Raw genomic sequence first — 25,684 nt, 5'->3', positions numbered from 1 at the left:
ATTTTTTGCTCTCCAGACTGCACCTCTGGTTAAAATGTTTTAACCAGACCTTGTTTTTGCATAAAAAGGAATGTATTTTTCATTTGCTTTTTTCCTTGTTTCATTTCTGCAAGTCTCAGCAAAATGCCTGGTTGAGATTGATGTGGGTATGTTTATCTACAGTAATCTATACATGATATGGTAAGATGGTAGAACATAATATATTTTCTCTCTCTGGACTTTAACATCAATGATCCCAAAAGTTCTTTGGAGTGGGAGCCACCACTGCCACATTCTTTTTCTTTAAGGTGATGGTGAATTTTAAATTTGGGGTGCATAATTATAAAACCTCTTTATCTTAAAACCATAGTTGGTGGTACAACCAGGGCTGATGATGGGCTTACCATATTGTTAAACAGTCCACACTTCAGGGCACAGAGGCAGAGTGCCAATCTTTGGCTCAGTTTTCTTTTTCTTCCAAAGTCCACTAAGTAGATTTCAATGTCAATAACTTTTTCCTCTTACTAATTAGATTAAATCTCAGTAAGTGAGGATGGATCTAATATTAGCTGGGAAGTGAAAAATGCAGAGGCAACTTCTTGGGAACATAGTTGTCAGGGCTCTAAATGTAGATGATAGATGCATTTATTTTTTTTAAATGTGGGCTGTCTTTGATAGTTACTCGTTTTTATATAGCTGTCTATTTTTGCAAATATTTATCAAGATGTGGGGCTGTTGTCTCTTCTTAAACAGATGAAAATCTGTTTAAATGGTAATGTGTTAAGATCCAAAATTATTATACCTTAAATCTAGAGTCTGGAAAATTACCTAAAGATTTTGGGTGTATCTCTGGACAGTCTTAAAACAAAATTTCCTAGTCATTTTAGATTCTGTGTGTATCCATAAAAAGTCATAAGAAGCTCAGGCTGTGAAACACTGAAAACATTTGACTGTGTAGTCTTCTTAGTTCTGGGTGAGAATGATGACAGGCATCAGAAGCTGAAATTTGGGAAATGAAATGTCGATTACTCTCCATCCTCCAAAATTGGTTAATATAGATTGGTTTTCTAACGGTACCATCAAAAGTTTGTTTTCTCTTTCTGAGTTTATTATGTGTGTTACTTGTCATGAAGTTTATAGTTAAACTCTGAATGCTACAGATTTGGATGAGGACTCAAAAAAAAAATCAAATGAATTACACTGGGAGGTTTTTGACATGTGTACCAGGAATCATATTGTGGATAAAAGACAGAGCAATACTGAACACAAGAACCTTTTTATTAGGTGAAGCTACTTTTAAAAATTTCTTCAAAGTTGCTTTCTTTATTTCTTCAAATCTTTGAAAGGGCCCATGTATGCAAGGAAGCTGAGAGGAACAACCCCACATCAGTCCCATGCTTCTACCTAAAATGAAGGAATAACAATTCAGGGCGAAATACATGAGAATAACAAATATCTCAGATGAGGTCCAGATACCTAGGTTGAAGCCTCTTGTGTTCTACATATTTAATTAGTATCAGCCTTTGCCACGCCCGTGTGTTTTTGTTTGTTTCAAGCAACTTTGTCTCTCCTCTTTTTAAGGTTAAATGCTTTCTCCTAGTCCTGTCCTAGGCAGATTTGATGTTTTGATGCTTTGAGCTTTGGAACTTCTCCTTCATAGTGGCCCTTTTTGTTTCAGGTATTAAACATCTTCTTGACCTCTACATAGGACCCTAACTGTTCCCTAGTCCTGTTACTTCCTGGAACTAAAACAACATACAACTTTCTGCTTGGGTGAACCTCCCCACCCCTTATCTTCTCTCTCCTTCAGGTTTCTGAATTTTGTTTCTCTTCAGGTCAGTAGAGAAAAAAGGAAAAAGGAAACAACGACATCAAGAAACTATACGTGTCACTTTCCCTTGATTTTTTTCATTCTAGTCTAAAAGAGATTATAATATAATTGTTTGGGGGCTGTCTGTTCCATCTAATTCTGCCCTTTTGTGAACTGATCAGCTCAATTTGAGTCTAAAGGTATACAAAAATTTTTTTTCTTCTTGTATTAGAGAATGAGAGTGTGAATTTAACAAGTCTTGAAAGTTTTTCTCTACCAAAGCTAATGGTCAGAGACTAATGGTCAACCTCCTCCCCTAATCTTCAAGACAGGATTTAATAAAATGAGACCATTTGAAAACAACGTTAGATAAGATGGTTTTCCTCTTAGTAATAGATAAAAGGAAAATCTTTTTGCATTGCCTTATGCAGGAAGCACTGAGTACTACCCAGATTTAAAGGACCTAAATAGTTAGATTATTTGCATGCAGTATACTGTTGAAAAGAGTTCTCTACTAAAAGTGGTACTGGGTATTTAATATGAGTTTGATACCACCATGACATCTTACCACCATTATCATCTTTGGACACTGTGCTTTTGCAGAAATCAGTAGGTTGTTAGTTATCTGTCCTTTAAAATATTACTAAAAGCTTGCTGTTTTAAGACATGTATGGTTGTACTCTGCTTTAAGAAAACCCTATGTTTAAAAATATAGATTTACACATTAGTAGGTTTTATTAAGTCATTTGTAGTATTATGAAAGAATTATTGGTTTTGTAAAAGGTTGCCCTCCAAATTTTCTTTAAATATTGAAGTCCTGATATATCTTAAGTTATTTGACTTAGCTAAATATTGTCAAGACCATTTCTAAGGCATAAATTAATTCTAAAGTTCTCTTTCGTCTAAGTCTTAGTCGGTGCAATGTTCTGTTTATTTCCTCATCCTACTTTCTAAAAAAAGTGTTCTCTTAAAAGGATGCTTGTCCATTTTATTCAAAATCCTTGAAATCTACCACGTGCAACTATCATATACAACTTTAACTTCAGGTTAAATTACTTTGGGAAAATTCTCCAAAGACTGTTATGAAATTAAAACCTTACATACTCCTTCATTCGTCATCTGGGACAAAATGTCTCTGTGAAAGAGGACAAGAGAGCAAAGAAATAATGAGTACAAAAGAAGGAAATCTAGTAAGTAAGAGAGCATAGAAACTATTGAGATGAAGCTTTTGTTCTTGTATCTTTATATCTCAATACCTTGATGACTATCCTAGTCTCATCTTGATTCGTTAATCAGAGGAGCTAAATTCTTAACCTTGATTTGACAGTATGCCTATTAACATTTTTATTTGTACTGTTGGTTTTTAAGTTTTGTCTCTCTCTCTTTTTTTTTTTTTTTAACGGCTTTTCTCTCAAATAGGTTAAGCTGGGGTACCATTTTAAAGGGAAGTCAGCTGAGAACTGGGAATGATGTCTGGCTTGCCAGATGATGCAGTATAAAGCCCTATAGCAGTACAGCGTAAGACCCAAGGCAGAAAGGAAGGACTCTCAAAGGATTGCGTCCCTCTTGTGTAGCGTCGCTCCCTGGGAAACTTGTCCAGGGAGTTCAATGGGGCAGGTCACAAGAACACAGGGGAGGCAAGCGGAGGACACAAGGGGGCAAGTACAGGACAGCCATGTGTATCCCTTGGCCCATGGGCTGACTATATGAAACCTGCTTTGGGACTGGAAAATGCCTGACATGGCTAACCTAGAATATATCACTTTGCTGGTTCCTGGCACCATCCTTGCTTTTAATGTGCAATGGACGCTATTGCGCTGTTCGAACGTTGTTGCAGCTTGCTGACCTAGGGGAGCCTGAAGCAAAAAAAGTTATCTACTGCAGTTCTAAATCAAGTTTTAAAACAACAAAACAGTTTAATAATCTGTAGCTGGAAGGGAAATGTTTGGAGCCGTGTAACTGGCAGGCAGGAGTGTAGCGACTGAAGAAGAGATGATTCTTGGGCCGGTTTTGGACACAAACTGAACTAAACTAAAAGAAGCCCAGGCAGACTCTTCTGTCTGGCTTCCCAGTTAAGTCAGAGGGGACAGTCCTGGCAGTACTATGGATTTGTATGCTGGGATAGATATAAACAGCAAAACTCTCAGTCCTGTGACTATAAAAAGAAATATTTTTTATGATGTATTCGTTGTTTAAGAGCAGACTCTGAGTTTTGTTTAACGTTTATTCCTGTGCAGCTCAAAAACCAGAATTCTATCTGCTTGGGTGCTTAAGCTCTTTCAGATGTTTTTATTGTGTAACATTTTTCTCCCGATTCTTCTTTTAATGTATGTTTTTTTTTCTACAATCTGTTAAAAGATCAGTTTGTGTGAATCTTAACACTGTGATGCTATTTCATGGTTTAATTTGAATGTGAGTTGTTGCACCTGGAAACATATGATTAATGGCACAGACTTGTTTGTCGCAGAAACGGCTGATATTTTACATTTAGTCAAGATGCACTGAAAAATTGACTTGCTTACACTGCACTGGACGTAAAGTCACATTTCAACGCACTTTTGACTTCTGCTTGGAATTTGAATTAATCTTAAATGTGTAGGTGTGCATCTCTGGTGATGTAACTGGCTATTGAAGGTATTTGAAGGACGGTTTGAAAAATTGCATATTAAATATATGTTGCTCTTTAGTTGATGAGCTAAAGGTTTTTTTTCTTTTGGCTGGGAAGATTGTTCTAAATCAGTCAATGAGTCTGGGAATCAGTGTACAAAAGAGGGAGGGTATGGTTATAGAGTTTAGAAATTCATTCCTCTTGACTGCCTGTGTATTTTTATATACTTCTGCAGTGTACCTACGTCATAGAGTGATGCCTCTGGTCTCCCCTACCTGCTGGCATGTTGGAGAGTCCAACCCACACGAGGCATGGGCAGTGTCTTACAGATGATCTGCCATCGCTCTGGGTTATGGGTGCATTTGCTGCAGTAACCCCAGCCATCCTTCTCAAGAGCAGTGTCAGAAAAGTTGTGTATGCAACTTCCTTCAGAAATGTGTCTCACAAGCCATTTGAGGCTTGTTACGGCATTCTGCCTTCCAGCTTTCATCTTATAAAATAACATGAAACCGTACGTGTTAAATCAGGGGTTACTTAGTCAAACTTGTTGCACCAGATAGGAATCTGCTCTTTTCAAATCCCTGAGGTATGGCTGTACTGTCTCAAATTGAGTGCTTCCATGCTGAGAAAGTCAGTCTCAGAAAGCATGTTAATATTTCACACTTGAAGAGTTTTAATTATTACAATTAATTATAATTTACTAAAATCTAACTTTCTGCTTCTTTGCGAAAATGGACCCAGTTCAGCTTTGTGGAACCGTACTCAACAAATAATATATCCTCCCTAGACAGTAAGTCAGAAGCATGAAACTTGCTGTCATATACTCTGAAGGATCATTTTCCAAGCTAAATCTCTTTCATGTCTTTAACTATTTCCCACATTCTGTGGTCTCCAGGTCCATCACCATCCTAGTTGCCTGCTTTTGGACAAGTGTTAAATTGTGACTAGTCCTTGTGAAACATGTATCCAGAAGCACGATGCTCTAGATATGGTCTGACCTGTGACACTCTCACCTGTCTCCTTCAGGCACAGTATTTCTGTCAAAGCCAACGACACCTGCCACAGCACCCCACTGGTTCATACTGGGTTCGCTGTCAAGATACCCAGCTGGTTTTTTTGTGTGTTTTTTTTTGTGTGTGTGTGTGTGTGTGTTTTTAAAATTTTTATTTATTTATTTATTTATTTTTGGCTGTATTGGGTCTTCGTTTCTGTGTGAGGGCTTTCTCTAGTTGCGGCGAGCGGGGGCCACTCTTCATCGCGGTGCGCGGGCCTCTCACTATCGCGGCCTCTCTTGTTGCGGAGCACGGCCTCCAGACGCGCAGGCTCAGTAGTTGTGGCTCACGGGCCCAGTTGCTCCGCAGCATGTGGGATCTTCCCAGACCAGGGCTCGAACCCATGTCCCCTGCATTGGCAGGCAGATTCTCAACCACTGCGCCACCAGGGAAGCCCGACCCAGCTGTTTTAAGTCAAGTTTCTTCTGTTTTTAATGCACAGTTGATTTTTTTTTTAATAATTCCAAGTTCCGGACATTACTTATATCTCTATTAAATTTCACTCTGTAAGCACTGGCTCATAGTTCCAGCTTGTCAAGGGCTTTTTGACTTTTTTTTTTTTATTCTGTCATCAAAAATATTAGCAATTTCTTTCAGCTTTGTGCCATCTGTAAATCTTGAAATGATACCTTCAAAGTTTTTATTCAATTAAAACTTACAGACATGTATCAAATTGTCTACTCTGTGCCAGTCTCATGCTCCCTGCTAGGGATAACAAGATGACTAGTAATCATTCCTTCAGGGAGTTCACAGGCTATAGGGAGTAGTAGACATGTAATTATATAACTATAATGCAGTGTGATAATTGCTATAATAGAGTTATGTGTAAAATGCTGTGAGAACCAAGGTTGGTTGCAAATCATAGAAGACCCAACCCTTTCCATGCTGGCACAGATCCATGAATTTTAGGGTATGGCTGTTCAATCAGTTACCAGGCTGCCTAATTACTGTCATCTGGTTTACTTTTCTCTTTATTGCCCAAGGATACAACAAGAGACTTGTTAAATATTTTGCTGAAATGAGGTATTCCCAAAATGTACCAACCTGGCAAGCCAGTCCAAAAGGAACTGAGAATTATTTTGAAAGACTTATTCTTAGTGACCCCATGATGGCTCATGATGATCCCATTTTAAAAAACTCAAGTGATATTTGCCTATCCCCAGTCTTCTGGTAACTTTCCCATTCTCCATGGTTACATAGCAATGCTTAGAGTAGTTTTACAATGGTATCTGAGTTTTTCTGCTATCTTGGTATGTAATCTGTCTGGATCTGGAGACTTGAATTAACTTAAAGATGCTTGAAGCATGCTTTCCTACCTTCAAATGTACCTTTCTCTTAACTCTTTCCAGATTGAACATCATTCTTTTTATGCCCTCTGTTTTTGTTTGTTTGTTTATTTTGCTTCTTTGTTCTTCTTAACAGTTTTGCAAGGATAAATTCATTTTAGCCTTTAATCTTCTTTCCCCTTCTTATAGTTTCATCCTTCCTTTATCTACCTTCTTCTTTAAGATGACTGGTCATGGACTGGTTTTTCTCCTCCTCCTCTTCCTCCAATTGTTATATTAAAATCCTGAAGTTTAGCATAATTGACCATTTTTGGTATTATGGTCTCTAGGATAACATCAACCATTTCTTCTTTGATGGTCACAATTAAATGTAGAGACTTGAACTCATTGTTCTCTCATACTTCTTTGCTGTGACATTGTCAACTGAATAAGGTAGAAATTTATCAGAACAGAAGACTTTATAGCAGCCATGTGTTTAATGGCGCCTGGCTCTGATAGCATGACTGATAATAGGAACATACTTGCTACCGAGACTGGGCAAGTATTTCGAGATGAACTATAATTTTAGTTTGCATTTTTTTGGATAACTCAGATTAATATTTTTTATGTTTGTAGGTGCCTTTAAATGTTCTCTGTTTATCATTTTGCCATTAAAATATGGCTATTTTTATATATTCCAGGTGAATTTTGGGTTGAAAGATTCCCTTGAGATTTTTTTTTTTAAATGCATTTTAAATTTATTTATTTATTTATTTTTGGCTGTGTTGGGTCTTCGTTTCTGTGCGAGGGCTTTCTCTAGTTGCGGCGAGCGGGGGCCACTCTTCATCGCGGTGCGCGGGCCTCTCACTGTCGCGGCCTCTCTTGTTGCGGAGCACAAGCTCCAGATGCGCAGGCTCAGTAATTGTGGCTCACGGGCCTAGTTGCTCTGTGGCATGTGGGATCTTCCCAGACCAGGGCTCGAACCCATGTCCCCTGCATTGGCAGGCAGACTCTCAACCACTGTGCTACCAGGGAAGCCCTTCCCTTGAAATTTTGATTGGTAATGCATTAAACTCATTAGTGAATTTGGAAAATTGAAATATTTATTATATTTAGTCTTTCCTTCTAGAAACATGATATGATGCTTCATTTATACAAACATGTTGTGTGTGTGTGTGTGTGTGTGTGAGATTCATACACATTTTGGGATTTTTTTCCCAAATAAGCATATTTTATTGTTATTGAATTAATTTTTAAATTTTCAAAAATTTTATTTATTTTATTTATTTATTTTTGGCTGCGTTGGGTCTTCGTTGATGCGTGCGGGCTTTCTCTAGTTGCGGCGAGCGGGGACTACTCATGGTTGTGGTGCGCGGGCTTCTCATTCTCTTATTGGCGGAGCACGGGCTCTGCGTGCCCAGGCTTCAGTAGGTGTGGCTCTCAGGCTCTAGAGCGCAGGCTCAGTAGTTGTGGCGCACAGGCCTAGTTGCTCCGTGGCATGTGAGATTCTCCCGGATCAGGGCTCGAGCCCGTGTCCCCTGCATTGGCAGGCGGATGCTTAACCACTGTGCCACCAGGGAAGTCCCAAAGATATTTTAAAACATTTTAATTTTGTTTCTAATCACCTCATGGAGCCATATTATTAGTTCTAAGCTTTCCAGTTAATTCTCTAGGATTTGTAGGTATGCAGTAATCATCTGCAAATAACGACTATTTTGTCTCTTTTCCAGTGGTTGTTATGTCTTTTACATCAGTTTTCTGCCCTATTTTATTGGCTACAACTTTAAGAGCAATGCTACATAAGTCTGGTGATAGAGGAGCCACATTAATTTTTATATCCTCTGCACCTAGTATAGTACTTGGCACATAAAAGGTACTCAGAAAATGTTTGCTGGATACATTTACTTAAATTAAGCTGTCAAAGAGCTTTAATTATAGTTATCAAACTAAAAAACTGTGTGTATAAATAACAATAGTACAAAATAGAAAGCTACACATGACATGAAAAACTACAGATAATAGGGGAGTTCCCTGGTGGCCTAGTGGTTAGGATTCTGGGCTTTCACTGCTGTGGCCCAGGTTCAGTCCCTGGTCAGGGAACTGAGATCCCGCCAGCCGCACTGCGTGGCCCACAAACAAACAAACAAAAACTACAGATAATAAACTACTTTGGCTCTTCAGTGAGAAAAAAAAGATTATGTACAAATGCAGTAAAAGGAATGATTGTGGCACAGGTGGCATATAATACAGGACTTGTGGATGGATTATACTTGGAGATATGAAGATAGGGAGAAAGGAAATTCCCAGAAGAGGGACAGGTCATTAGCAGAGATGGCCACATTTGGGAAATATGATGGGTTTAAGGCAAAAAATGTGAGCAGGGCATTTTGGCTGCTGTACAGTTCCCATAAACGGTGTGGAAGGATTCAAGGTTACGAAGGTTAATGGGGTCAAACCACCAGGATCCTTGAATGGCAAGATAAACTCTTTTTCACCAGTGCTTCCCAAGGTATTTCACATCATCAGAGACGTGGAAAATGATAATATTTTTATGGTATATTGGGATAAACAGAAACTGTGTACTGATAGAGGTGATGACAAGAAATGGGGGATTATGCCACAAGCCTCACTAGACACCCCAATGGCTATAATGTTTCAGCACATCTGTCATCCTTTCTGAGGGACATCCATCTTAGGAAGGAGGTAAGATTTTATCAAGGCATATTTTCTCTTTCATTTCAATTTAAAGATGTTTTGAGCTTTATGTCAAGCAAGCCACCTCTTCCCCTCCACACACATAGACTCTTTTTTACATGTAACACATATGTTTCCAGTTCCCCATTCAAGTATCAAGAGTCCCATTTATTTTCTTTTCTGTCAAAACTATGGCTTTTAATTGTAAGAAGAGATGACAATCTACCCCTGTCCCAGGTTCCTGAATTTCCTACCCAGATTGTGGTATACCAAAGATCAATTCTCAATTTCTTGGTGTGTGTGTCGTTACACTTGTTTTATCTGACTTGCTTTTGATTTTGTGATCCTTTTGAAGGATAATTATATCTCAGTACTAATGCAGCTGAATTTTGACATGAAATTCTCTCAAGATTACCTGTGGTTCCCCCAAGAAGTAAACATACCATCTCTGACAATTCTTTCAGGAAACTAGTATATGGCTCTGAAATAATAATTAATCAAATTGTTATACTTCCAGTCTGAAAGAGCTACTGTAGACTGTAAACAAAATTACCTTAACAGATGATTTTTCTTTAGAAAGGACTTCCCTTGATTAAAGAAACAAGTTTAAAATACACAGTACCGTAATTTGATTTGCCTTTTTTTCCCCTTTAATTGTTGTTGATCTCGTCTTCTCTTTTTTCTTTTTTTAATTTCTTAATTTCTTGATTTAGTCTCTTTTGTAACTATTTCTCTTTGCTACTGTCCACGTGCCTGTCTCTGGTGGATTCTGTCTCTCCTCCGTCTCCCACATAATGATTTACTGCTACTAATATGCTCTGAGCAGGGAGCCAAGAAACTAAGTGTGATCACATTTTTTTCTAGGCAAGATTTTTGTGTGGACCTGAGGGACCTTTTAGAGTGTTAAGCATGTGAGCTTTAAGATGTTAATTTGAGGACATTTCTGTTGGCTGCCCCATGGCTCCTAGTTTTTAGTTGTGTTCTGGATGGTTGAGGCATCCTATAAATCCTATAAATGTTTAAATATACTGTACGAACAGTCATATGTCTTGAGACTGCAAGGAGGGGCTTTGTTTTGTTTTTAGTGCAGTGATAATGACACTGGAAATAAAATTATTTTATTTACAACTCATTGAAAAGAAATTTAACTTTCCAATTTTTATTACTACCTTACGAATCAGAAGAGTAAATATGCTCTTATGGGAAATACACATGTTGCTAAGAAGTAGGTTAAAGCCTAAATAACATAGTGTCATAAAGATATTATCAACTCAGTGACCTGTTGGATTATGAGCTCATGAGTCAGGCAGGGGCCGTGTCCAGCTAGTTCACCACTGTATTCCCATTGTCCCGGGTTGATTCTGGTGCATGGAAGTCACTCAGTAAATATTTGATAGTTGATTGAGTGAATGAGCAGTATAAATCAGACGACTATTTTTAATTCAGCAGACATGAATTGAGTGAAGATTATATGCCTGTTCCAGTGCTAGCTCACTGAAAATATCCGGAAGAATTGGTCTCAAAACGTTAAGTACAGAGAGGTATCAGCATAGAGCAGTCATAAAAAATTGAACATGTTAAATACACAAGCATTGTTACAAGTGTCCTAACATCAAAGGGATATACAGGCTGCTCTAGGATCACAAAGGATGGAGAAAGCAATTTTGTTAAAATGAAATTAAAGAAGTCCTCACAATGAGATGATGTTTGGGTCTAGACTTGAAATATGCATTGGGGTTTTCTAGGTGTGCCATAGGTGGAACAGAGAAAGAACAGCCAGAGGAAAAATGCATGGTGGCGTTTCAAAGCGTCCAAGAGCTTGGCAGTTACACTGGGATGGGGATGGGGGGGGGGGGTAAATGTGGGTGATTGATGATTGATTATTAGGAATAAGGGGTAAGGCGTTAAGAATGACTCTTCAGATTCTTAGTTTGGTTGGCTGCCAGTACCCAAACAGGGAATCTAGGAGACTGGTTTGGAAAAGAATGCATGGTAAGAATGAGTTCATTGGGAGACAAGTTGAGTTTAAAATACCTGGGAAACATCTAGAAGGGAATATATGATAGACTGTAAGAAATAAGAATATTGGTGCTTAGGAGAAAATTAGATGAGAGCATTTGAACTGATGGTTTTCAGGGTATTAGAGGTAGCTGAAACCATGTGACTGAAGGTGTTCCGAAGGAGGATGTGGAAAGTGAGAAGAAAGAATTCTGGGGAGTTTCATTTCCTTGTCTGGGTAGTGTGGTACAGCACAGCGCATGGCAAGCCATAAGCTTTCAGAGCAGTTGGTGTTGGTGGTGTTATTTTAAAATCCTGCCTGTGAAAGAAGCATTTTGAGAATGTTGTAGATGCTGTTTACTAAAGCAATAATGACTTGCAAGTAAGACCTAAGGTAAGTTTTTCCCCTTTAGTTCATTAGTCCACATTTTGGAATTTTCTGCCTGGCTACAAATTCATTTTTAACTTCACATTAGTTACCTATTACTGTGTAGCAATTTACTATAACTTAGAGACTTTAAAAAAACCACGCTTTTTCCTCAGTAAGTTAAACATAAGATTATTATATGACCCAGCAATTCCACTCCTAGGTATATACTCAAAGGAACTGAAAACAGGTGTTCAAACAAAAACTTGTACATCAGTATTCATAGCAGCTCTATTCACAGTAGCTAGAAGTTAGGAACCACCAAAATATCCAACAGCAGATGAATGGATAAATAGAATGTGGTATATCAATATAATGGAATATTAGCCATAAAAGGATCCTCTTCTAAGCTAGAGTTTTTGTTTGCAGATTTCAATTCCTGGGATATGGTTAGTCTGAGGGCGTCGGTTCCTGGCCAGCTTTTGGCCAGAGGATGTCCTCAGTTGCTTGTCACATGGGCCTCTCCAACATGGCAGTTTGTTTCACTGAAGTGTCCCAACCAAGAAGGTTAATCTGCTATTAAGACAGAAACTATAATCTTTTGTAACCTAATCATGGAGGTGACATCCTATCACCTCCGCCACATTCTGTGAGTTAGAAGTGAAGCACTAGACCAGCCCATACTCCAAGACCGGAGATTACACAAAGGTGACAATACCAGAAGGTGGGGATCTTGCAGGCCATCTTGGAGCCTGCCTGCCACAAACGTTAAGGGGTTACCCTTAATGTTTCTGTGAGGCTTTGGCTGTTTACGTAGGGACAACCGTATGCTGTTCCTGACAGAACCCTCTTCATGTAAATCCAAAAATCATGTATTGAGTATCTATGACTTCATTATGGCAAGTGTAAAGAAAGAGAAAATGTGGTCTCTGGCTTTATGGAAATGTAAAATATGGGTCATTTCTCTTAATGCTTCCTATTGTTGTACAGGAATAGTTGCTTAGACATTCATTATTTACAAGGATGTATGACCTTAGGTTGATTTGTGTGCTAAGAGACTGTGTTCGTGCATGTGTATGTGTGCCTATTTGATGAAATGACCTGATTCTTGAGGTTTATAGCAAGACCATTATTTTTCTGATTAAGAGAGAGAGAAATCTTGAAGGATACAAACCAAAGAATCAAGGTGGAAGGGATACTATGTTTTTCTTTCCTAAGTTTAAAAAAAAAATGGCTTAGCCATTTTCTTATAGGAGACATTATTCAGAATAGCAACAAGTCTATGATAAATGTGTTGAAAATAATTTTTTTAAGGACCCTGATCCTGTGTCAGATTGGCATACTATTATGCATGTCTACCCTTTAATTGTTTTCACTTATATAGAATAAGAAGGGCATGAAAGGAGTGATGTGTCCTCGTTAGTCAGCTATGAATATAAGTCCCAAGCTAATGTCAGAGCTTTAAGAAAATTCAGCATGGTGGGACTGTACTGGATACCTAAGAAATATTTCTTTTCATGTAGTCTGTTCTCTGTCCTCAGGCAAATATAGTCTTTAACTATACCCATCTAAATAAAACAGTAGTAGGCTTAGGATCATTTAAATTGCACTGTCTCTTTTCTTTTGAGTGTGTTCTTCATGGGAAACTACTTAGAAGTGAAATGCTTGACCTCAGGCAATGTTTCAAACTCTTTTGTCTTCTCTTTGACTAGTGCACTAATTCCTAATCTTTTTATGCTGTGACACTATTTTGTGTAACCCTCTGTTCCCATACACGCTTACATTTTAAAGTTAATTAAAATTAATTTCATTTTGAGAGTTCCACTTGCCTCTCGAGATAATTGGAGACATCCCATAGCATGAAAAACAGAAGGTTGGCAATTATTGATTTAGTAATATAGTTACATGTGAAGAAATCTGTTTAATAGTATATATGACGTGGTAGGCTAGTCTTGTTTTAATATATAGTAATTGTTACTATATTTTAAACTGTGTTAAAATATGAGACTGCTTATATTCACATCTATGGGCAAATAACCTACATATTCATTCTTTCATCCACTTATTAATTGACTTAATCAACAAATCTTGAGCACCTGCCTGGTGCCAGAGTCTGTCCAGACCCCTGGAGACACAGTGGTGAACCTGCCTAGCGAGGAGGAGCTTGGGGATTTTTCGCAAAGTTGATTTGTAGAGCTATGTACATAGTACCTTGTGAAAATGGTGTCTTTACATAAAAGCTATGGAAAAACTGTGAGAAAGTGGGTTATAAACAGTTGTAAGAATGCCTGAGGAAAGGAGCCCATTTTGTGCTGAGATTTGTTTGCCTTTTTCCTATTCATAATCCAACTACATTTTATTTAAAAGGAGTCCTCGTCAAAGTAAAAGACAGAAAGAGCACTTGCCTACAAATGGCAGCCCCTCCCTTAACTCCTACATACTTCCTGAGCTCTCACTAGTGTAGCCACATGAGCCACTGGAAGTATCATTGGAGTGCAGCGATATGTGATCATCTATGCCTTTATAGCAAAAGGGAGGGACATGTACAGGGTAGTAATAGCTTTCTGTGTGTGTGTGTGTGTATTCCATACATCAACCTTGTAGACAACATCAACTCACACACGAGCTCACTTTGTATTGGTGATCAATTTGGGGTTTTTCATATAAAATATATGAAAGTGTCACCTTAATGTTAAGTTGATTAATCACACTGTTGTGCTGAAAATCTAACTGAAGGAATGTGCACTTTCATCTGAACAGGAGAAACCTCTTTTTTTGGTGTTGGGGAGAAGAAATTTGGACAGCCATTGGCAAGGAAGAAATTGAGGAATATAAAGTACTAGGGGCTGCAGGAGGGGTCGGATATAGCATAAAGTTACTAGAAAAAAGGAAAGTATCCATCCCCAATAAAAACTTGGTTTATTTTTATAAAATTGAGTATATTGGAAATTGCAGAGGAATCTATTATCCTTCTTTGCCTGTTTTTTTCAGCACTTTTACTACCAGATCTTAGAACTCAGGTTAGTTCCGTAGTCCAATAAGTTATAGGCTTAAATGGTGGCCAAATAATAATAGTAACAATAATAAGAATATAATAGTTAACACTTAGTGAACATTTGGCATATTCCAAGCACTATGTCAAACAAGTTATCTCATTTAATCTCTAGAGTCCTATGAGGTACCTAAGTATTATTTTCTCCCTTTCATTGAAAGGGAAACCCAGGCTTAGAACAATTAAGCTGATTATCCAAGGTCACTATGATGACATGTGGCAGAACTGGGTTTCGAACCCAGTGACTTCAGAGTCCATGCTGGTAGTCATTCTACTGTCGTATTCTCTGTCAGAGCTGGCCTGCCTGTCAGGACCGAACCCAACACCAGTGCATTGCCTTGTTTTCAAGGAAAATTGTGTACCAAAAATCTGAAAAAATTGTAACCTTCTGAAAGTTTTGGAACATATCTCATCCCTAAGATGACAGCTGTCCATATTTATTTATGATTTGTAAAGTACATTGATTTGTCCAATTACATAATTCAAATTATAATGTACATATCTTCCTCGATTTATGATAGGGTTATGTCCCAATAAACCCATTGTAGATTGAAAATAATTTTGTCAAAAATGTGTTTAATACACCTACCAAACAGCATGGCTTAGCCTAGCTTACCTTAAATGTGCTTAGAACATATACGTTAGCCAGCAGTTGGGCAAAATCATCCAACAGAAAGCCTATTTTATAATAAAGAAGGGAACATCTCATGTAACTTATTGAATACTGTACTGAAAGTGAAAAGCAGAATGCTTATCTGGGTACAGAATGGTTGTAAGCGTATCAATTGTTTACCCTCGTGATCACGCGGCTGACTGTTAGCCAAGGCTCATTACTGCTGCCCAGCATCACGAAGAAAGTATCACAGGGCATGTCACCAGCCCGGGAACAGATGAAAATTAAAAATTAATGTATGATTTCTACTGAATGTATATCACTATCGCAACATTGTAAAGTTGAAAAATTGTAAGCTTAACCATAGTAAGTTGAGGACCATCTGCATGTTAGCTTTTGTGCATTACTAAACACTGCCCAGAAAGTCTCGACTGTTCCCTTGCCATTCCCTATTTTATGCTTAAGCCTAAACATGGATCTTGGCTATACCTCTGTAATCAGTAGGGTGACAACTAATAGAACCAACAGAATAGTCCACAAAGGAAAACTTCACTGTCCCTTTGATAAGCATTTCCATTAAGAATGACAGAGAGTGTCAAGAAAGAGTAGATGTGGGTGGGATCAAATAAGTATTGTAGACCAGGCAGAATTCTCTTAAGGTTTTATTGCATGAGTAGGTTATATAGTAATAACTTGTTTTGGGTCAAATTAATCACAGAGAAATTACCGTTAGAGTGAGAAACTGATGTCTATCTTTGAGTGCCAAGGCTTATAATCTGTGACTCTAATTATTCTTTATTGTTATATAGGATGAGCCATTAGATGGTTTTAAGCTTTTTTCTGTGGGCTGTGAATTTGTGTTAATCTGGAACCTCATGTTATCTCTGTCAGTTTTGTCATATAGTTGGTAAGTTAAAGTCTGCAGTAAAAAGAAATATTGCTAAGGGAGAAATGGCAAGCTGTGCTAGAATGCAATAGCATTTCCAAAGTATTAAAAGATCTTATTTCACCCTGAGTATGTAACAAACATCTTCCACTTCAGCCAGAAAATTCCTATTTGGCTTTCCCCAGTTGGTTGCTTTGGTCAATGGCAATTTCAACAAAATCGTTCCCATACTAGCTTTTCTACTCCAGCCACCAGAGTTTCCAGAATACTACAAATGTGCTTTACTTTTTGTGTTATGCCAATAGCTCAGGAATTTGCTGCTTTCTATTTGGAGCCATGTAAATCGTGATCACCCTGGGGGTTGTGGATCTTCTAGGGAGTCAGCCCTTGGCTTTTACAGGAGCACAGAAGGGAACAATTTCCCAGAACTCTTCTCACAGTGTTTTCTTTCCATGCTTTCAGTTTCTCATGGCTGCTGGTTCTGTTGGGCATCAGGACAGGGTAAGGGATCACAAATAGGATAGTATCAAAAAGGATCACACTGAGCATAGGGTAATGCTCTTATTTTTTAGTACGGGGCTTAGCACATGCTGCATCATTGCTGCACATTTCCAAACACTAAAACAGAGCTCTGAGAAAGGCTAAGCAATAAGTAGAGTGAAGTTTTGTTGTGTATGTGTTTTTTTAAGTTTTTAATATCAGATGTTGGCTGAGAAATTTCTCGCAGAACTGGATATGTGCCATAAACATAAAAATTACATGCTGATAACTGTAAACCAACAAACTACCACCATCAACCAAAGAGATAAATTATTTCTGTATCATGGAGTGATTTTTTAGGTAAATTCTACATTCTGCATTTGAGAAATCTGAATAAATGTTTTATAAAAGGTTACTCAGTTCATTTAAAAAATACTGATTGAGTGCCCAGTATGTGTAAGACTTCATGTTGGATTCATTCAAAGTATGGAGTTAGTGAGACACATAAATGTGCAAAACTCCCATATGGCTCTTTCAGTCTAACCAGGAAGATGAAATGTACATTCAGCTAACAATGAATGCTACAGGGTGGGAAGGGTTATGAACAGAAACAAGAGAAGTAACCTAAAACTTTCAGAGAAGTTATTTCCAGGTGGAAGATCACATAAGGCTTGGTGGAATAGGTGATGTTTGATCTGGCCCTTGAAGGGCATCTAGCAATTTAAATGAACAAGAGCTGAGGGGAGAACTGACATGGTTAGAAACTCCAGGCAGAGGGGGTAACACAATCAAGGTGAAGGTGAAAAGCCTGAATCTGGTCCAGGAGAGCAAAAGTTGCATTTGTGGAGTGTACAGGAGAGTAATGGAGAAATGAGGTAGGAATGGCCAGTTGGAGCTACATCATGGAGAACTGTAAATGCTAAATCCAGGAGTTTGGGAATTTCAAGTTATAGGCATTTAATATTTTTGAGCAGAATGGTGATATAATCTGAGCTAGTTTTCTGGACCAGTATTAGTAATTTCATTGGATCACTGCCAGGACAGAAGTGAGGAGACCAGTTAGAATGCCATTCTGATGATCCAGACAGAAAGTGATGAGAGTGAGAACATAGGAGCAGGGCAGCCATCGGATAGCGGGCATAATAGTCCTCAAGTACAGTTGTTAGGACTTGACTTGGAAGGTAATGATGTAAAACTGTGTTTACAGTAACACAGACAGGCATCCAGGATGCTTGTTGAGAATAAGGAGAAACGAGGGCAGTTGGTGTATCAACTTGTATAGCGTTTAGAACTTTGTTTTGCCAAAGATAAGCTGAGGACAGCCTGCCTCAGAATCTCCTGGGCTGCTCACTTTGTGAGAATCTTTCTAAGCATGGAAGCGTGTGACCACTGGGTTAGAATTCCAACACAGTGAGACCAAGGAGATTAGTATGACTCCTATACGGACCTCTTAATTTTGAGATTATGCTCCCAGCTCCGGCTGGCCTATCTTTGGACGGGAGACAGTCAGGGGAGAGTAAAGATAATTCAGTGTAACATCTTTATTTCTGTTGGAAAACAGCTCTGAATTTATGCCAAATTTTAGTAGATCTTAAAGAGACCATTAAGTTTCTTTTGCATATTAAAGGTAATTGGTATCTACAATTCTTAAAGCTTCTATGGGATCTCAGGTCCTTTATTCTCTTAAATTATTGAGACCTCAGAGGGTTTTTGTTTATATAGCTTATATGTATGTGTCGATATTTATACATATCAATATTTTCCATGTTAGGAATTAAAGCTGATAAATTTAAAAAATATTTTTCAATTCCTTTAAAAGTAACAATAAACCCATTACACATCAATATTAAAAAATGTTTTAATGTAAATTAACAGTTTCCAAAACAAACAAAAATATTTGAGAACAGTGGCAAATCTCCTTAATGTCTGGCTTAGTAGAAGAGGACCGGATTCTCATAGCAGCTTCTACATTTAGTCTGTTGCTATGTGTTATTTGGGTTGGAGTGAAAAAATCCTAGCCTCACACAGATAAATTCAAAAAGGGAGACATATCTTAATAGCCTGTTCGGATGATTGCTGATTGTCTTCTTTCATATGACACCGGAATTCTTTAACAAGTGGTAATTTTTAAAGGTCATTTGCGATGTGGAATCTGAAAACCACATCCACGCACTTTTTGTATTCAGTTACGTAACATCCAATGATCAGTCTTGTGCTCTGAGTGTGTTTTTTTTTTAATCTATGCATGTTTTTGTTCCATCATGCATTGGTCATTTGGAAAATATTGATTCATTAAGTTAGGTAGATCTTCCAAATGTTGAAACATTTTATAATAAATATCTATTAATATCATCACCAATCTCATCATTGAGAAGCTGTCAAGATCTCAGTGATGCAAACATTTTCCCAAAATTCTAGTTTTGGCTTGAAAACAAATTTTACCACTGACAACAAATACTATCAGTTGTTTTCCTTGAAGTTACAGGCTTACGTAATCATTTTTGAGAAAATGTCTATCAAATACTCAAGACTGAATATAATCATAGTTTGTCAGTTGAAATTTCAAGTAAAAATGGGATTCCAGCAAAATAAAAACGACCAGTTTAGCTCACAACTGAGTTGCACTGATGCTTAACCTCCAAACAACCATGTGCTTTGGTGTGTAGCAAAAATGCTTTTTGCCTGCTTCTCATTTAGTTTTTTTTTTTTAAAAAGACATGTTTAAGAGCTAATTTGATAAAACTAAGACTTTTTACTGCTTTATTAAGCTCATTCTAGGTGAAACTTGCTCCCCGCCCTGGCAAATACATGGTGGTCAAGGATACAGTGACTACTAGTTTGAAGCCAGCACTTCTGATCATGTTAGGTTACCCTCAAATTTATTCACCTTTGTTTTGCACCATTAGCAAAAATGTCAGTGTGGTGAAAATAGCAAATAACGTCTTATTCTAATTATAAAAACAGTGTTGATTCCTGGGTCTCCAGAAAGAGTCTTGAAGAACACTCTTTGAGAATGGCTACTTCTTCTGCCCAAAAGTATATGGATAATTACATAAACCAAGTCTTGGATATTTATTTACACATAATAATGATTGTATTTTGTGTGTGTGTGCTTTCTGCTCATGAGCCAACAGCTAGTCACATGGCCTAAATTGACATTTATATGCTATTTTGGGGGGTAGCTGAGGGAGGCTTTGTTGGTGTCCCCCATAACCCCATTTCCATGAGCACCAGACTGACTTTCAACAACTTAAACCTCTTGGAATCCTCTGTCTGGGAGCGTTCTCTGGCTGCTGAGTGCCTTGGGCAAAATCAAGTAAATTTAAATAAAATTAAAAATTCAGTTCTTCAGTTGCACTGACCACATTTCAAGTGCTCAATTGCCACATGTGGCTAGTGGCTACCATGTTGGAAAGCATAGATGTAGAATTTTTTTTTTTTTTCCATCACAAAAGGTCAGTAGGACATCACTGGTCTAGAGATCAGATTTTCCATAGGGAAAACTTGGAGCAACTGTTTTATTGTTGTAGTTGACTCCTGCATATTCCTGGTTTGTTTGTTTGTTTTTTAGCTCATCGGGTCCACCTTTCAAAGAGCAACTCTTTTAATGAACTTATTCATAGCATATTAATTTACCATGAGGGGACTAAGCATCTTTTTGGCTGCAAATAACAAAATAGTCTTCTAAAATTGGCTTGAATAATTGGCATGTACTGTGCTCACAGAATGAGTTCTTATAAGACAGAACTGGGGATAGGTTCTGCTGCTCAGCACCATTCTCAAGGACCCAGGTTCTTTCTGTCTTTCTATTCTGATATCCTCAGTATGTTGGTATGTCTCCTTTAAGGTTGCTAGGAGGCTAACACTGTTCAAAGCATCACCTGATCACCTAATGAAATCTAAACAGTAGAAGAAAGAGGAGGCTCTCTTTGGGCATCTATCTTTTTAATGAGGAGCAAAATCTTTTCCAAAAGCTCCCAGCAGACTTTTGTCGAGTCCTGTTTAACCAGAACTGAATCAGATGTCCATGCTGCAAGAGACAGAGGCTGGGAATACCAGTACCTGGCATTTTTAACCTCTATAATGGTAGACTGGCTCTGCTGGTAAAGAATGTGAGCCTTATGAAGACTGAAAGTTTGGTCTTGTTTTGTTTACTTCTGTGTCCCAGCACCTAAGACGATGCCTGGTGCTCAGTAGATATCTATTAGAGGAATGAATTAATGAATTAAAAAGTCCATGGTGTGCCATAGAAATGAACCTGCCCAATGAGGACATTATGCTCCTGTCTTCTATCACTGCTCTTGTGTGGTACCTTGAACCAGGCTATCCTAATTGATTGGCTCTCAGAATGAACCCTTAGATTCCCAAGACTTCCTTACAACCCTCAGTAAGGAGATCTCAGATCTTGGGTAATGAGGACATTCAGCAGCACCTTCCACCCAAGCTCTCTACTGTTTAGACCACCCCTTTGATTTTTAATCTAAATGAACAAAGTATAGATCAGGTTTGAGTTTGGTACTTATCCTTTTTATATAACAATTGTAATTTCAGGGACGCAGAGCACACAATTTCCAGTCATTAGAATAAGAGCAGGCTCAGACTGCTGTTAGATATGCTGTCCTGTGTGTGTTACCCCGTGTGGATTTGGTTTGTAGGTTGGGAATGCTGGGATGTGGGCAATCAAATAGGTGTTCCGAATTTCCCCAGTTAGGCTCACTTCTCAAAGCACCTGGCAGCTGGGTGGATGACACATCCCTTTCTCATCTGAAGTTGGTGAGTGAACTTAAGGCCCACTCAGCTGGACTGAACAGCTGTATCCCCCCCCCCTCACCCCATTCCTGGTTTCCTCGGCCCTGATCTGGGTTGAGGCTGCTGCTGACTAAAGCTGTTGTGTGGGAGGCTGAACTGAAACTTACAATTCCAACCTCAGTGCTTGTGATGAAAGTCAGAAATGCTAAGATTGGGCCGATGACTGTGTAGCAGGAGATTGAAGAAAAGGGTCTTTGCAATATTAATAACATATTCATATATTATGTCGTATACAGGGCATTTAAAAAAGTTATGGTATTTGGGTTTGTTTCATCCACCAACACAGGCCTGGGACTGTCATTTCATCTCACTAGGTTCCTTATGGTCTCCTAAATGTGATAGGTGAAAATAGTTTCTTGTTGAAAGAGGACTTCACAAGTTGGATTTCCAGTATGTCCCACATATTTCCAGTGAACAAGTTCCATTAAAACATGCATCTAGTATTCTTCTCCTTATACTTCACTCCCTGGATACTCTCCAATGCTATGGCCATGTTTTTTTCCTCTCATACATTTGCAGACCTCATTGTAATCAGCATCACTTTACAGGCTTTGAGGGTTTGAGCTAAGAGGAATAGTGGCTTTCTAAATACTTCTTGTAGGTCCTAGCTCAGTGACTTGTATAGAATAGACAATAATACTATTCGTTGAATTAATTGGTTGGGAAATGTTCTTGGACAGGTTCCCACTCTGAGCATTAATATATATAAGCACTTAGGTACCTTTTATTCTAGCAGGTTCCCTTTTTCCCCCTCTTGGCTCATGTGGTAGTAGAGTTCTTTATTTAGCTTTGTCACCTTTCTGGTCGATGATCCTTCTATTTCAATCACAGTAGACCTAAATATATTCCTAGTTGCTTAGCCTTGGACACATTATGTAATTGTTTTGTGTCTTGATTTCCTTATTGATAAAATGAGAGTGATAAAAGTACCTACCTCATAAGACTGTCATGGGCCAGTGACTTAATACATGTAAACACTTAGCACAACCGACATTTATTTCAGAACTGGAGTTGGTCAACCTCAACTGCTGGTTGGCTATGGATACAAAAGTTTGGCGAAATCAATGAAAGCATTCTGTGAGCACTAATGAGGTCTATAGAATTTATGATAAAGCATGTTGCATATATTCTTATTATATGAAAATTGTGTGCTACACATCCTTTATGTAGGTAAAATGTATAAAAAGCTTGTGTATGGATACATGTGCGCACAGCATTTTTGTTATTTTAAACATTTACCACCAGGTAACACTGTCCCTACTTTTGTTCTTCAAGCTTATGGAAGTTTCTCTCCCATATGGATAATGTCTGGATGTAGCCTGTAGCAGATGTTGTTGGTACCCTACCCAGATCTCCTTTACTGGGCCAGTGCATCCATCTCCCAGCTGCTGCGGGTATTGGCTGCTAATGACTCACACCTGTACCCTTCTCCAGAGGCCTGCCCTTGGCTGACAGTAATTGCCTCAACCAAGTATGTTGGGGAGATTATGAGATCATGCCCCAGCCCCCCCTCCTGTTCCCCAGGGGTGGCTCATAGCCAATGACTGTTCAGGGGTACAACAGCCCAGCCCCCTTGCCTTTTGGATGGGGCAAATTCCGTGGTTCAGTCCACGTTCTAGAACTGCTCATTGGATCAGACTGAGGCTAGATTTCTGAAACCATATCTTTGTGTAGCTCCTTCCCCCATTCTGACTTGCTTCTTTCTCTCTTGTTTCTCCTGACAGCACTCTGTCTATACTCAGGTGTGTAAGAAATGCCGTCTCAGGCTCTGCATGTAGGGAACCTGACCTAAGATGTTGCTAATTTCAGTGCCCCTATTGTTTTCTTAGTTCCACCATCACTTATGCAACTAATTCCCTATATTAAATAATCTCTGGCTTAAATTTCCTTTCTTTGTTTTGTTTTCTTGGTTGGACCCTGCCTGATTGGCTTTAACCCTGCTCATATCCCCTGTCTTTACATATTTAAGGTTGCTCAACATCAAATGCCCTTGTTCTTATTATATACCTGGTTATTTCACATAGTATTTTGATGAATACCCCAGATTTTAGAATCTCAAAATAAGTGTCAAAGCCTGAGTCAGTTACACCTCCCTCTTAAGATTGTTGTAAGAATTGTATGAGCTATTTTTTTAAAAAATACTTAGCTCTGTGCCTGGAATGTAGAAGTTCTTAATAAATGGTAGATGTTTGGTTGATATTACTCTTTTAAGAGACTTGCCCAGTCTGGAAAAGATGCCTCATCTCTTGTTCCCAGAGAACCCTAATAAGTTCCTCTATCACAGTGCTTTATTACTCTTTACTATAATCTTTTTTTTTATTCTATTTCTCCCAGAAAAATATGAGCTTCTCAGTGTCATCTAGTGGTATATTGGCTCTCCAGGGGAAGAAAAGACCTGACAGATAGCTTTTGCTGATTTTTCTTGGTGAAAATACTCCTACCCTATCCATTTTTGAGCTACCAAAATGATGTCACTGAACAGTGTTGGGAAGAGACACACAATTGGCACACCAACTCCAGTCTCTACTCTGAATCCCTAACACTCAGCGCAGTATATCCACCACTGGAGCTAGATGTTCAAGAGATGCCTAAAATATAGTTATTGAGTGGTCAGAACTTGATTATATGCCCTAAATTGGTGAAATTCCTTGATACCTAATTTTTGTTATGTAACCAATAACTTGTATTGGTTATATAACTTCCCCCCCCCCAATACACACATACGCACAAAAATTGCCCATGCTATTCATGAATCAAAGAAAAGGAAGTATTCATCATGATGTAATGGGAAATACCCATGCCTTCCCTGGGCAAGTTGCCTACTAACTCAGACACAGATCTCAAGTTTGTGATTTGCTATACACATGAATGGAGCTTAATCACTTCACCTCTCTTGGCCCTGGTTTCCTCAGAGTTGGAAGCCTAATGAGTGTATAATTTCATTTCCTCCTTCCCTCATTTTCCTCATTCCTGTATCACACTTTGAGTTGTACATTATGCTAGATATTGGAAATATGACAAGGAATAAGACTTGGCCCTGGCTGATGAGCATCTCAATATCTTTTTCTATGAACATCCCATCAGACTGAGGCCATGAGTGTGCTCATTGCCTAATGGTGTTAGGCAGATGTACCAAAGGCCAAGATTTCACTTCATTACAAACTTTAGCACTTTGACACATAAAGGTATTGTGCTAATAGTTTTAACTTTCTGGATAAATTAAACAAGGCTGTCCTGATCAGTGTAAGCAGTTCTCAGAAAATGTCAACAAGATAATGTTCATGGTATGGAGAGAACCCTTGGTGAACAGCTTGGTTATACTGCTGTCTGAGTTAGGCTCAAACTCAGTCTATAGAGAGGGTAGTTTTTTCAGGACTATTAAGCAAAATCTGAAAACATTCTTTTGTGTTTAAGTCTAAAAAGTACTTATCCTGATTCTTTCTTCCATATTTTGGTAAGAAAGGCATGAAGAATGACTCTTAAACTTTTGTGTTCTCCTTCAAGGCCATATCCACCCATTGGCTCTAATGCCTTTGTTCTCATCATCTGTGATCTCTGCACCTAATTTTTAAAGCTGCATTGGTTTCCAATAGGAAATTACTGTTGGGAACATTTTTCAGTTGCTGAAAGCTGTCTTTAAAAAGAGAATTTGTTTTGTTTTTGACAGGGGCTGATAATATCCGGAAATACTGGAGCCGCTACTACCAAGGATCTCAAGGGGTAATATTTGTATTAGACAGTGCCTCTTCGGAAGATGATTTAGAGACTGCTAGAAATGAACTGCACTCAGCTCTTCAGCACCCACAGTTATGCACTTTACCGTTTTTAATATTGGCCAATCATCAAGACAAGCCAGCCGCTCGATCAGTACAAGAGGTATGTCTCATTAAGGCGACAGCTCTTTGTCTGTCTTGTTTGTTGACTTTTGCTGCCATGTTGGAATTGGAAAAGATTCTTGTAATTGGAGATATGCTGGTTAACTGTTTTGCAACACGAAACCTAAGTTTTTTTAGAAAACAGAAAGCCTATATCAATCTGATAAAAATTATTATTCACACCCCTAACCCCACT

General features: G+C 38.4%; 1 protein-coding gene across 2 annotated transcripts in view; it reads left to right on the top strand.

Annotated features, from left to right (window-relative positions):
* The window catches only part of ARL15 (ADP ribosylation factor like GTPase 15), a 419,067-nt gene that overhangs the window by 174,289 nt on the left and 219,094 nt on the right, over positions 1 to 25,684 (top strand). For both annotated transcript variants that reach the window (XM_036848566.1, XM_036848565.1), the window contains one exon: positions 25,281 to 25,489. In XM_036848566.1, the coding sequence (XP_036704461.1) occupies positions 25,281 to 25,489 (209 nt within the window). The remainder of the gene's footprint in view (positions 1 to 25,280; positions 25,490 to 25,684) is intronic.

This window comes from Balaenoptera musculus, chromosome 3, assembly GCF_009873245.2.
Source record: "Balaenoptera musculus isolate JJ_BM4_2016_0621 chromosome 3, mBalMus1.pri.v3, whole genome shotgun sequence".
NCBI lineage: Eukaryota > Metazoa > Chordata > Mammalia > Artiodactyla > Balaenopteridae > Balaenoptera > Balaenoptera musculus.
Note: the sequence above shows the minus strand (reverse complement) of the source record. Positions and strands in the feature narration are given on the sequence as shown.